General features: G+C 43.8%; 1 protein-coding gene across 1 annotated transcript in view; it reads left to right on the top strand.

Annotated features, from left to right (window-relative positions):
- The window catches only part of ABCC3 (ATP binding cassette subfamily C member 3), a 59,260-nt gene that overhangs the window by 29,091 nt on the left and 14,310 nt on the right, over positions 1–15,859 (top strand). The window contains exons 7-13 of the mRNA XM_075845838.1: positions 1,102–1,230; positions 1,531–1,749; positions 1,995–2,172; positions 2,523–2,684; positions 2,878–2,970; positions 3,346–3,549; positions 3,710–3,856. Coding sequence (XP_075701953.1) covers positions 1,102–1,230; positions 1,531–1,749; positions 1,995–2,172; positions 2,523–2,684; positions 2,878–2,970; positions 3,346–3,549; positions 3,710–3,856 — 1,132 coding nt within the window. The remainder of the gene's footprint in view (positions 1–1,101; positions 1,231–1,530; positions 1,750–1,994; positions 2,173–2,522; positions 2,685–2,877; positions 2,971–3,345; positions 3,550–3,709; positions 3,857–15,859) is intronic.

Below are 15,859 nucleotides of genomic sequence, written 5' to 3'. Positions count from 1 at the left end.
ACAGTCTTGTCTTCATGAGCTGGAGACCTTCCACCACCCATCAGTGAGTGATTGACAGTCTTGTCTTCATGAGCTGACCTTCCCCCGCCCATCAGTGAGTGATTGACAGTCTTGTCTTCATGAGCTGACCTTCCCCCGCCCATCAGTGAGTGATTGACAGTCTTGTCTTCATGAGCTGGAGACCTTCCCCCACCCATCAGTGAGTGATTGACAGTCTTGTCTTCATGAGCAGGAGACCTTCCCCCGCCCATCAGTGAGTGATTGACAGCCTTGTCTTCATGAGCTGGAGACCTTCCACCACCCATCAGTGAGTGATTGACAGTCTTGTCTTCATGAGCTGGAGACCTTCCCCCACCCATCAGTGAGTGATTGACAGTCTTGTCTTCATGAGCTGGAGACCTTCCCCCGCCCATCAGTGAGTGATTGACAGCCTTGTCTTCATGAGCTGGAGACCTTCCACCACCCATCAGTGAGTGATTGACAGTCTTGTCTTCATGAGCAGGAGACCTTCCCCCACCCATCAGTGAGTGATTGACAGCCTTGTCTTCATGAGCTGGAGACCTTCCACCACCCATCAGTGAGTGATTGACAGTCTTGTCTTCATGAGCTGGAGACCTTCCTCCACCCATCAGTGAGTGATTGACAGTCTTGTCTTCATGAGCTGGAGAACTTCCCCCACCCATCAGTGAGTGATTGACAGTCTTGTCTTCATGAGCTGGAGACCTTCCCCCACCCATCAGTGAGTGATTGACAGTCTTGTCTTCATGAGCTGGAGACCTTCCTCCACCCATCAGAGTGTGATTGACAGCCTTGTCTTCATGAGCTGGAGAACTTCCCCCACCCATCAGTGAGTGATTGACAGTCTTGTCTTCATGAGCTGGAGACCTTCCCCCACCCATCAGTGAGTGATTGACAGTCTTGTCTTCATGAGCTGGAGACCTTCCCCCGCCCATCAGAGCGTGATTGACAGCCTTGTCTTCATGAGCTGGAGACCTTCCACCGCCCATCAGTGAGTGATTGACAGTCTGTCATCTGAAGGGACTGATAATATCTCATTTTCACCACATTTATTTTGTTGACTTGATATTTCTTGCTACACAGGATGGCTATATTGGGCTACAGAAGACCTGTGGAAGACAAGGACCTTTGGTCTTTAAATGAAGATGACACCTCTAAAATGGTTGTGTCCAAATTGATTAAAGAATGGGAAAAGGAGAAGAACAAGATAAGGTATCTTATATGTAATGTGACTATGTGGTGGACGACTTATAGCTGATCACCTAAGTCTTCATTGACCTTCTTACAAATATCTTGGGTTTCTGAATTACTTATCTCCTATAAGCAAATATCTTATATCAATCCTTCCAGTGCATCGGAAAATATGACCTACAAGAGCCCCATATGGCATCATGACAAAGACAAACCTCATATAAGCAACTTGATACATCATGACCCTCCTAGTCTCTTGTAGTTGCCCCATATACGTCCATTATATATATATACATTTCAGATAATTCTTTCATGTTGCAGAACGAGTGAAGTGAATTACATCAAGACTCAGGAGATAGAGCTGAACCACGTGGATGAGAAGCCCACCGAGTCCGATGTCCTGATCGAGAACAACAAAAAGAAGAAAGAGCCTTCCTTCTTAAAGGTTCTGCTGAAGACGTTTGGCTCGTTCTTTTTAATTGGTTCCGTTTTCAAGCTGTTTCAGGACCTCTTGTCTTTTGTGAATCCTCAGTTACTAAGGTACTAGCCAGATGGGACATCTATAGGGTCAAGTCCACATAGTGGTAGTAGTAGTATTATTATTCATACTGAAGTATTTTACCCTGTATCGCCAAGCACTAGAATGAAGAAGCCAACAACCATGACAAACCCAACATATCATTGAGCAACGCTACTGCCCCTTTATTCCGGGTCTTTCCATGACTCCACACACAATGGACCATAATTCACGTCTTCCTAATATTTACTGAACTCCTATCTTCCAGCATTCTCATCATGTTCATCAAAGATGGCCAAGCTCCCGCCTGGTGGGGATTCACCATCGCGGCTTTGATGTTCCTCTCCTCTGTAGCTCAAACATTGATCCTTCACCAGCATTTCCACTACTGCTTCGTCACTGGGATGCGGCTGAGAAGCGCGATCACTGGTATCATATACAGGAAGGTGAGATCAGGTTCCCCCCCAAATGAGGAGTTCTGCTAAGTACACCCCACCTGTAAAGTCTCTGAAAGCCGGCCATGGACAGCAGAACTGTCAGCAGATATCGTTATTTCCATGGGAATCTATGGAGACGTCTTCTGATGTACCATAGAGCGTCTCAACACATAGATATGATTGGACAGTGTAATGCTTCATTTCTCCTGTGGTGGCACTGCAGGGAAACTGAACACTTTCTGCCAGGTTTCCCCTCAGATCACAGCTGATCACTGGGGGCTTTATGATCAACTTATTGTTACGGTATCCTTCTGAAAAGTAGGGATTGTCTTTACATTTCTGCTTCATGTTTTCCTCAGTCGCTTGTGATCACAAATGCTGCAAAACGTTCATCTACGGTTGGAGAGGTTGTCAACCTGATGTCAGTGGACGCTCAACGTTTCCAGGACTTGACCACTTTCCTCAATATGCTGTGGTCGGCTCCTCTGCAGATCTGCCTGGCACTTTATTTTCTCTGGCAGGTAAAAAATAACTAAATGGATAGAACCTCTTAATCCTAGCTCATTAATTATTATCTGTACAAGACCTCTGCCCCCTAGTGGAGAGTACTGGTGCTGCACTGCTTCATCTAGATGCCACAATTTATTGATGATCTTTGCTGCCTCAAAATATATTGCATGTTCAATTATTGATCCGGATCCCTTCCTTTTACAGACTCTGGGACCTTCTGTGCTGGCCGGAGTTGCCGTCATGGTTCTTCTGATCCCCATTAATGCCTTTATAGCCATGAAAACCAGAGCCTTCCAAGTAAGTGATGACGATTACAAGGGGTTGTCCTCATTCTGTTACATAGGTTCACCTTCACTGCCCCCTGCAGGAGGTTAATGGTGCTTCTCTGACCCCTGCTGGAGATCAGATGCTGCTCTGCCCCCTGCTGGAGGTTCATGGTGCTGCTCTGCCCCCTGCTGGAGGTTCATGGTGCTGCTCTGCTCCCTGCTGGAGGTTAATACTGCTCCTCTGCCCCCTGCTGGAGGTTCATGGTGCTGCTCTGCCCCCTGCTGGAGGTTAATGGTGCTGCTCTGCTCCCTGCTGGAGGTTAATGGTGCTCCTCTGCCCCCTGCTGGAGGTTCATGGTGCTGCATGATCTGACTACTTTTATAACAATATCTGCTCCGTTATCAGGTGGAACAAATGCAGTACAAGGATTCCAGGATCAAGCTAATGAATGAAATCCTGAACGGTATAAAAGTGCTGAAGCTGTACGCCTGGGAGCCCTCGTTTTGCCAGAAGGTTCTAGAGATCCGCAGCAAGGAGCTCAACGTTCTTAAAAAGTCGGCGTACCTCAACGCGTTATCTACCTTTGCATGGACCAGCGCGCCATTCTTGGTAAGGATAGCGATCCATGAGAATCAGCGGCAGAGGTTAAGACTATTGACCGGTGGTTCTCCTTTTCTTGTGAAACTGACTACCGGCGTACCTGTTGAGAGTTGTAGTTGGACTAAAGGTGCAGAAGATGATGTCACAGCCCTTCTCTGCTTTATTCCAGGTGGCGCTGACTACGTTCGCCGTCTACGTGTCTGTCGATGAGAAGAACATTCTGGATGCAGAGAAAGCGTTCGTGTCCCTCTCACTATTTAATATTTTAAGATTTCCCCTTAACATGCTGCCCCAAGTCATCAGCAACATCGCACAGGTAAGAAAACACGTCCGAATATTATTGATCCGGTAATCCGGAATGTTTGATAATCCAGAACAAAATCAGGATATAATATTGAATTTCACAAGATCAGGAGCAGAATATTTAAACCATGTGTGATAATCCGGCACCTTCACGTCCCATTAATACTGATCATATCTGATAATCCGGCACCTTCACGCCCCATTAATACTGCTCATATCTGATAATCCGGCACCTTCACGCCCCATTAATACTGATCATATCTGATAATCCGGCACCTTCACGTCCCATTAACACTGATCACATCTGATAATCCGGCACCTTCATGCCCCATTAACACTGATCACATCTGATAATCCGGCACCTTCACATTCCATTAATACTGATCATATCTGATAATCCGGCACCTTCACGCCCCATTAACACTGATCACATCTGATAATCCGGAACCTTCACATTCCATTAATACTGATCATATCTGATAATCCGGCACCTTCACGTCCCATTAATACTGATCACATCTGATAATCCAGCACCTTCACGTCCCATTAACACTGATCACATCTGACAATCCGGCACCTTCACGTCCCATTAATACTGATCATATCTGATAATCCGGCACCTTCACGCCCCATTAACACTGATCACATCTGATAATCCGGCACCTTCACATTCCATTAATACTGATCATATCTGATAATCCGGCACCTTCACGTCCCATTAATACTGATCACATCTGATAATCCGGCACCTTCACGTCCCATTAACACTGATCACATTTGATAATCCGGCACCTTCACGTCCCATTAACACTGATCACATCTGATAATCCGGAACCTTCACATTCCATTAATACTGATCATATCTGATAATCCGGCACCTTCACGTCCCATTAATACTGATCACATCTGATAATCCGGCACCTTCACGTCCCATTAACACTGATCACATCTGATAATCCGGCACCTTCACGTCCCATTAATACTGATCATATCTGATAATCCGGCACCTTCACGCCCCATTAACACTGATCACATCTGATAATCCGGCACCTTCACATTCCATTAATACTGATCATATCTGATAATCCGGCACCTTCACGTCCCATTAATACTGATCACATCTGATAATCCGGCACCTTCACGTCCCATTAACACTGATCACATCTGATAATCCGGCACCTTCACGTCCCATTAACACTGATCACATCTGATAATCCGGCACCTTCACGTCCCATTAATACTGCTCATATCTGATAATCCGGCACCTTCACGTCCCATTAATACTGATCAAATCTGATAATCCGGCACCTTCACGTCCCATTAATACTGCTCACATCTGATAATCCGGCACCTTTACGTCCCATTAACACTGATCACATCTGATAATCCGGCACCTTCACGTTCCATTAACACTGATCACATCTGATAATCCGGCACCTTCACTCCCCATTAATACTGATCACATGTGATAATCCGTCACCTTCACGTCCCATTAATACTGCTCATATCTGATAATCCGGCACCTTCACGTCCCATTAACACTGATCACATCTGATAATCCGCCACCTTCACGTCCCATTAACACAGCTCATATCTGATAATCCGGCACCTTCACGTCCCATTAACACTGATCACATCTGATAATCCGGCACCTTCACATCCCATTAATACTGATCACATCTGATAATCCGTCACCTTCACGTCCCATTAATACTGCTCATATCTGATAATCCGGCACCTTCACGTCCCATTAACACTGATCACATCTGATAATCCGGCACCTTCACATCCCATTAATACTGATCACATCTGATAATCCGGCACCTTCACGCCCCATTAATACAGCTCATATCTGATAATCCGGCACCTTCACGTCCCATTAACACTGATCACATCTGATAATCCGGCACCTTCACGCCCCATTAATACTGATCATATCTGATAATGCGGCACCTTCACGTCCCATTAATACTGATCACATCTGATAATCCGGCACCTTCACATCCCATTAATACTGCTCATATCTGATAATCCGGCACCTTCACGTCCCATTAACACTGATCACATCTGATAATCCAGCACCTTCACGCCCCATTAATACTGATCATATCTGATAATCCGGCACCTTCACGTCCCATTAACACTGATCATATCTGATAATCCGGCACCTTCACGTCCCATTAATACTGCTCATATCTGATAATCCGGCACCTTCACGTCCCATTAATACTGATCATATCTGATAATCCGGCACCTTCACGTCCCATTAACACTGATCATATCTGATAAACCGGCACCTTCACGTCCCATTAATACCGATCATATCTGATAATCCGGCACCTTCACGTCCCATTAACACTGATCATATCTGATAATCCGGCACCTTCACGTCCCATTAATACTGATCATATCTGATAATCCAGCACCTTCACGTCCCATTAATACTGATCACATCTGATAATCCGGCACCTTCACGTAACATTAACACTGATCATATCTGATAATCCGGCACCTTCACTTCCCATTAATACTGATCATAACTGATAATCCGGCACCTTCACGTCCCATTAATACTGATCATATCTGATAATCCGGCACCTTCACGTCCCATTAACACTGATCATATCTGATAATCCGGCACCTTCACGTCCCATTAATACTGATCATAACTGATAATCCGGCACCTTCACGTCCCATTAATACAGATCATATCTGATAATCCGGCACCTTCACGTCACATTAACACTGATCACATCTGATAATCCGGCACCTTCACTTCCCATTAATACTGATCATAACTGATAATCCGGCACCTTCACGTCCCATTAATACTGATCATAACTGATAATCCGGCACCTTCACGTCCCATTAATACAGATCATATCTGATAATCCGGCACCTTCACGTCACATTAACACTGATCACATCTGATAATCCGGCACCTTCACTTCCCATTAATACTGATCATAACTGATAATCCGGCACCTTCACGTCCCATTAGTACTGATCATATCTGATAATCCGGCACCTTCACGTCCCATTAATACTGATCATAACTGATAATCCGGCACCTTCACGTCCCATTAATACTGATCATATCTGATAATCCGGCACCTTCACGTCCCATTAACACTGATCATATCTGATAATCCGGCACCTTCACGTCCCATTAATACTGATGATAACTGATAATCCGGCACCTTCACGTCCCATTAATACAGATCATATCTGATAATCCGGCACCTTCACGTCACATTAACACTGATCACATCTGATAATCCGGCACCTTCACTTTCCATTAATACTGATCATAACTGATAATCCGGCACCTTCACGTCCCATTAGTACTGATCATATCTGATAATCCGGCACCTTCACGTCCCATTAATACTGATCATATCTGATAATCCGGCACCTTCACGTCCCGTTAATACTGATCATATCTGATAATCCGGCACCTTCACGTCCCATTAATACTGATCACATCTGATAATCCGGCACCTTCACGTAACATTAACACTGATCATATCTGATAATCCGGCACCTTCACTTCCCATTAATACTGATCATAACTGATAATCCGGCACCTTCACGTCCCATTAATACAGATCATATCTGATAATCCGGCACCTTCACGTCCCATTAATACTGATCATATCTGATAATCCGGCACCTTCACGTCCCATTAATACTGATCATATCTGATAATCCGGCACCTTCACGTCCCATTAATACTGATCACATCTGATAATCCGGCACCTTCACGTCCCATTAATACTGATCATATCTGATAATCCGGCACCTTCACGTCCCATTAACACTGATCATATCTGATAATCCGGCACCTTCACATCCCATTAATACTGCTCATATCTGATAAACCGGCACCTTCACGTCCCATTAATACTGATCATATCTGATAATCCGGCACCTTCACGTCCCATTAATACTGATCATATCTGATAATCCGGCACCTTCACGTCCCATTAATACTGATCACATCTGATAATCCGGCACCTTCACGTAACATTAACACTGATCATATCTGATAATCCGGCACCTTCACTTCCCATTAATACTGCTCATATCTGATAATCCGGCACCTTCACGTCCCATTAACACTGATCACATCTGATAATCCGGCACCTTCACGTCCCATTAATACTGATCATAACTGATAATCCGGCACCTTCACGTCCCATTAGTACTGATCATATCTGATAATCCGACACCTTCACGTCCCATTAATACTGATCACATCTGATAATCCGGCACCTTCACGTCCCATTAATACTGATCATATCTGATAATCCGGCACCTTCAGGTCCCATTAATACTGCTCATATCTGATAATCCGGCACCTTCACGTCCCATTAATACTGATCAAATCTGATAATCCGGCACCTTCACGTCCCATTAATACTGCTCACATCTGATAATCTGTCACCTTCACGTCCCATTAACACTGATCACATCTGATAATCCGGCACCTTCACGTCCCATTAACACTGATCACATCTGATAATCCGTCACCTTCACGTCCCATTAATACAGCTCATATCTGATAATCCGGCACCTTCACGTCCCATTAACACTGATCACATCTGATAATCCGGCACCTTCACGTCCCATTAATACAGCTCATATCTGATAATCCGGCACCTTCACGTCCCATTAACACTGATCATATCTGATAATCCGGCACCTTCACGTCCCATTAACACTGATCACATCTGATAATCCGGCACCTTCACGTCCCATTAATACAGCTCATATCTGATAATCCGGCACCTTCACGTCCCATTAACACTGATCACATCTGATAATCCGGCACCTTCACGTCCCATTAATACAGCTCATATCTGATAATCCGGCACCTTCACGTCCCATTAACACTGATCACATCTGATAATCCGGCACCTTCACGCCCCATTAATACTGATCACATCTGATAATCCGGCACCTTCACATCCCATTAATACTGCTCATATCTGATAATCCGGCACCTTCACGTCCCATTAATACTGATCATATCTGATAATCCGGCACCTTCAGGTCCCATTAATACTGCTCATATCTGATAATCCGGCACCTTCACGTCCCATTAATACTGATCAAATCTGATAATCCGGCACCTTCACGTCCCATTAATACTGCTCACATCTGATAATCTGTCACCTTCACGTCCCATTAACACTGATCACATCTGATAATCCGGCACCTTCACGTCCCATTAACACTGATCACATCTGATAATCCGTCACCTTCACGTCCCATTAATACAGCTCATATCTGATAATCCGGCACCTTCACGTCCCATTAACACTGATCACATCTGATAATCCGGCACCTTCACGTCCCATTAATACAGCTCATATCTGATAATCCGGCACCTTCACGTCCCATTAACACTGATCATATCTGATAATCCGGCACCTTCACGTCCCATTAACACTGATCACATCTGATAATCCGGCACCTTCATGTCCCATTAATACAGCTCATATCTGATAATCCGGCACCTTCACGTCCCATTAACACTGATCACATCTGATAATCCGGCACCTTCACGTCCCATTAATACAGCTCATATCTGATAATCCGGCACCTTCACGCCCCATTAATACTGATCACATCTGATAATCCGGCACCTTCACGTCCCATTAATACAGCTCATATCTGATAATCCGGCACCTTCACGTCCCATTAACACTGATCACATCTGATAATCCGGCACCTTCACGCCCCATTAATACTGATCACATCTGATAATCCGGCACCTTCACATCCCATTAATACTGCTCATATCTGATAATCCGGCACCTTCACGTCCCATTAATACTGATCATATCTGATAATCCGGCACCTTCACGCCCCATTAATACTGATCGCATCTGATAATCCGGCACCTTCACGTCCCATTAATACTGCTCATATCTGATAATGCGGCACCTTCACGTCCCATTAATACTGATCGCATCTGATAATCCGGCACCTTCACATCCCATTAATACTGCTCATATCTGATAATCCAGCACCTTCACGTAACATTAACACTGATCATATCTGATAATCCGGCACCTTCACGTCACATTAACACTGATCATATCTGATAATCCGGCACCTTCACGCCCCATTAGCACTGATCATATCTGATAATCCGGTACCTTCACGTCCCATTAATACTGATCACATCTGATAATCCGGCACCTTCACTTCCCATTAATACTGATCATATCTGATAATCCGGCACCTTCACATCCCATTAATACTGATCATATCTGATAATCCAGCACCTTCACGTCACATTAATACTGCTCATATCTGATAATCCGGCACCTTCACGTCCCATTAATACTGATCATATCTGATAATCCGGCACCTTCACGTCCCATTAATACTGCTCATATCTGATAATCCGGCACCTTCACGCCCCATTAGTACTGATCATATCTGATAATCCGGCACCTTCACGTCCCATTAATACTGATCATATCTGATAATCCGGCACCTTCACGTCACATTAACACTGATCATATCTGATAATCCGGCACCTTCACGTCCCATTAATACTGATAATATCTGATAATCCGGCACCTTCACGCCCCATTAATACTGATCATATCTGATAATCCGGCACCTTCACGTCCCATTAATACTGATCATATCTGTTAATCCGGCACCTTCACGTCCCATTAATACTGATCATATCTGATAAACCGGCACCTTCACGTCCCATTAATACTGATCATATCTGATAATCCGGCACCTTCACGTCACATTAATACTGCTCATATCTGATAATCCGGCACCTTCACGTCCCATTAATACTGCTCATATCTGATAATCCGGCACCTTCACGTCCCATTAATACTGATCATATCTGATAATCCGCCACCTTCACGTCCCATTAATACTGATCATATCTGATAATCCGGCACCTTCACGTCACATTAATACTGCTCATATCTGATAATCCGGCACCTTCACGTCCCATTAATACTGATCATATCTGTTAATCCGGCACCTTCACGTCCCATTAACACTGATCACATCTGATAATCCGGCACCTTCACGTCCCATTAACACTGATCACATCTGATAATCCGGCACCTTCACGCCCCATTAATACTGATCACATCTGATAATCCGGCACCTTCACGTCCCATTAATACTGCTCATATCTGATAATCCGGCACCTTCACGTCCCATTAATACTGATCATATCTGATAATCCAGCACCTTCACGTCACATTAATACTGCTCATATCTGATAATCCGGCACCTTCACATCCCATTAATACTGATCATATCTGATAATCCAGCACCTTCACGTCACATTAATACTGCTCATATCTGATAATCCGGCACCTTCACGTCCCATTAATACTGATCATATCTGATAATCCGGCACCTTCACGTCCCATTAATACTGCTCATATCTGATAATCCGGCACCTTCACGCCCCATTAGTACTGATCATATCTGATAATCCGGCACTTTCACGTCCCATTAATACTGATCATATCTGATAATCCGGCACCTTCACGTCACATTAACACTGATCATATCTGATAATCCGGCACCTTCACGTCCCATTAATACTGCTCATATCTGATAATCCGGCACCTTCACGCCCCATTAATACTGATCATATCTGATAATCCGGCACCTTCACGTCCCATTAATACTGATCATATCTGTTAATCCGGCACCTTCACGTCCCATTAATACTGATCATATCTGATAAATCGGCACCTTCACGTCCCATTAATACTGATCATAACTGATAATCCGGCACCTTCACGTCCCATTAATACTGATCATAACTGATAATCCGGCACCTTCACGTCACATTAACACTGATCATATCTGATAATCCGGCACCTTCACATCCCATTAATACTGATCATATCTGATAATCCGGCACCTTCACGTCACATTAATACTGCTCATATCTGATAATCCGGCACCTTCACGTCCCATTAATACTGCTCATATCTGATAATCCGGCACCTTCACGTCCCATTAATACTGATCATATCTGATAATCCGCCACCTTCACGTCCCATTAATACTGATCATATCTGATAATCCGGCACCTTCACGTCACATTAATACTGCTCATATCTGATAATCCGGCACCTTCACGTCCCATTAATACTGATCATATCTGATAATCCGGCACCTTCACGTCCCATTAACACTGATCACATCTGATAATCCGGCACCTTCACGTCCCATTAACACTGATCACATCTGATAATCCGGCACCTTCACGCCCCATTAATACTGATCACATCTGATAATCCGGCACCTTCAAGTCCCATTAATACTGATCACATCTGATAATCCGGCACCTTCACGTCCCATTAATACTGCTCATATCTGATAATCCGGCACCTTCACGCCCCATTAGTACTGATCATATCTGATAATCCGGCACTTTCACGTCCCATTAATACTGATCATATCTGATAATCCGGCACCTTCACGTCACATTAACACTGATCATATCTGATAATCCGGCACCTTCACGTCCCATTAATACTGCTCATATCTGATAATCCGGCACCTTCACGCCCCATTAATACTGATCATATCTGATAATCCGGCACCTTCACGTCCCATTAATACTGATCATATCTGTTAATCCGGCACCTTCACGTCCCATTAATACTGATCATATCTGATAAATCGGCACCTTCACGTCCCATTAATACTGATCATAACTGATAATCCGGCACCTTCACGTCCCATTAATACTGATCATAACTGATAATCCGGCACCTTCACGTCACATTAACACTGATCATATCTGATAATCCGGCACCTTCACATCCCATTAATACTGATCATATCTGATAATCCGGCACCTTCACGTCACATTAATACTGCTCATATCTGATAATCCGGCACCTTCACGTCCCATTAATACTGCTCATATCTGATAATCCGGCACCTTCACGTCCCATTAATACTGCTCATATCTGATAATCCGCCACCTTCACGTCCCATTAATACTGATCATATCTGATAATCCGGCACCTTCACGTCACATTAATACTGCTCATATCTGATAATCCGGCACCTTCACGTCCCATTAATACTGATCATATCTGATAATCCGGCACCTTCACGTCCCATTAACACTGATCACATCTGATAATCCGGCACCTTCACGTCCCATTAACACTGATCACATCTGATAATCCGGCACCTTCACGCCCCATTAATACTGATCACATCTGATAATCCGGCACCTTCAAGTCCCATTAATACTGATCACATCTGATAATCCGGCACCTTCACGTCCCATTAATACTGCTCATATCTGATAATCCGGCACCTTCACGCCCCATTAGTACTGATCATATCTGATAATCCGGCACTTTCACGTCCCATTAATACTGATCATATCTGATAATCCGGCACCTTCACGTCACATTAACACTGATCATATCTGATAATCCGGCACCTTCACGTCCCATTAATACAGCTCATATCTGATAATCCGGCACCTTCACGTCCCATTAACACTGATCATATCTGATAATCCGGCACCTTCACGTCCCATTAATACAGATCATATCTGATAATCCGGCACCTTCACGTCCCATTAATACTGCTCATATCTGATAATCCGGCACCTTCACGCCCCATTAATACTGATCATATCTGATAATCCGGCACCTTCACGTCCCATTAATACTGATCACATCTGTTAATCCGGCACCTTCACGTCCCATTAATACTGATCATATCTGATAAATCGGCACCTTCACGTCCCATTAATACTGATCATAACTGATAATCCGGCACCTTCACGTCCCATTAATACTGATCATAACTGATAATCCGGCACCTTCACGTCACATTAACACTGATCATATCTGATAATCCGGCACCTTCACATCCCATTAATACTGATCATATCTGATAATCCGGCACCTTCACGTCACATTAATACTGCTCATATCTGATAATCCGGCACCTTCACGTCCCATTAATACTGCTCATATCTGATAATCCGGCACCTTCACGTCCCATTAATACTGCTCATATCTGATAATCCGCCACCTTCACGTCCCATTAATACTGATCATATCTGATAATCCGGCACCTTCACGTCACATTAATACTGCTCATATCTGATAATCCGGCACCTTCACGTCACATTAACACTGATCATATCTGATAATCCGGCACCTTCACATCCCATTAACACTGATCACATCTGATAATCCGGCACCTTCACGTCCCATTAACACTGATCACATCTGATAATCCGGCACCTTCACGCCCCATTAATACTGATCACATCTGATAATCCGGCACCTTCACGTCCCATTAATACTGCTCATATCTGATAATCCGGCACCTTCACGTCCCACCCTTAGTGACCACTAATACGCCTTTTTACGTCGGTCACTAATGGGCTTTAGGCTAGGCTGATGCCTTTTCACGTCAGCCTAGTCTAAGTCCTGCACGGGTCTCCTGTGCAGGCAGGAGCCGGGGCTCTGCTGTCTGATGAAGTTTACTTCGATCGCGGCCGTTTAACCCGTTAAATGCCGCCTTCAATAGCGACCGCGGCATTTAACTTTGTTTACAGAGGGAGTGCCCTCCCTCTGTCACCCATCGGCGGCCCGCGAATGCAATCGCGGGTCTCCGATGGGGTGTCATGGCAGCCGGGGGACTGATAAAAGCCCCCAGGTCTGCCCTGGACATATGCCTGTTAGGACGCGCCGGAGGCACGTCCTAACAGATTGCCTGTCAGATTTACACTGACAGGCAATAATGCTCTGGTATACGAAGTATACCAGAGCATTATAGCAGCGATCGGAACATCGCACAGTAAAGTCCCCTAGTGGGACTAATAAAATAAGTCATCAAAGTGAAATAAAGATTAATAATAAAAGTTAAGTAAAAAAAATAAATAAAACCATTTTTTTCCATAAAAAGTGGTTTTATTTAGTAGAAGTGTAAAAAAAAAAAAAAAGTACACATATGTGGTATCGCCGCGACCGTAATGACTCCATTAATAAAGTTAATATGTAATTTAAACCGCAAAGTGAACACCGTAAAAAAAAACGCAAAAAACCATGGCGAAATTGCAATTTTTTTCCATTGCCCCCCAAAAAAGTCATAATAAAAATGTATCAATAAGTCCCATGCACCCCAAAACAGTACCATTCAAAACTACGTCTTGTCCCGCAGAAAACAAGCCCAAAAAATCACTACATTGATGGAAAAATAAAAAATTACGGCTCTTGGAAAGCGACGATGCAAAAACAAATAATTTTAGTTCAAAAGTGTTTTTATTGTGCAAAAGTCGTAAAACATAAAAAACCTCCACATATGTGGTATCGCCGTAATCGTACCGACCCATAGAATAAAGGTAATGTGTTATTTACGTCGCATAGTGAACGGCGTCAATTTAAAAACGCATAGAGCAATGGCGGAATTTCAGTTTTTTTTTATAATCCCCCCCAAAAAGGTTAATAAAAGTTAATATAAAAATTATATGTACCCAAAAATGGTGCCATTAAAAAGCACAACTAATCCCGCAAAAAACAAGTCCTCATACAGCTATGTAGACGAAAAAAATAAAAACGTTATAGCTCTTTGAATGCGACTATAGAAAAACAAATAAAATAGCTTGGTCATTAAGGCCTAAAATGGGCTGGTCACTAAGGGGTTAATACTGCTCATATCTGATAATCCGGCACCTTCACGTCCCATTAATACTGCTCATATCTGATAATCCGGCACCTTCACGTCCCATTAATACTGATCATATCTGATAATCCGGCACCTTCACGTCCCATTAACACTGATCACATCTGATAATCCGGCACCTTCACGTCCCATTAACACTGATCACATCTGATAATCCGGCACCTTCACGTCCCATTAATACTGATCACATCTGATAATCCGGCACCTTCACGTCCCATTAACACTGATCACATCTGATAATCCGGCACCTTCACGTCCCATTAATACTGATCATATC

The sequence above is a fragment of the Rhinoderma darwinii genome, chromosome 13 (assembly GCF_050947455.1).
Source record: "Rhinoderma darwinii isolate aRhiDar2 chromosome 13, aRhiDar2.hap1, whole genome shotgun sequence".
Lineage (NCBI taxonomy): Eukaryota > Metazoa > Chordata > Amphibia > Anura > Rhinodermatidae > Rhinoderma > Rhinoderma darwinii.
The sequence above is the reverse complement of the archived record's forward strand: the minus strand, read 5'-3'. Positions and strand labels throughout refer to the sequence as shown.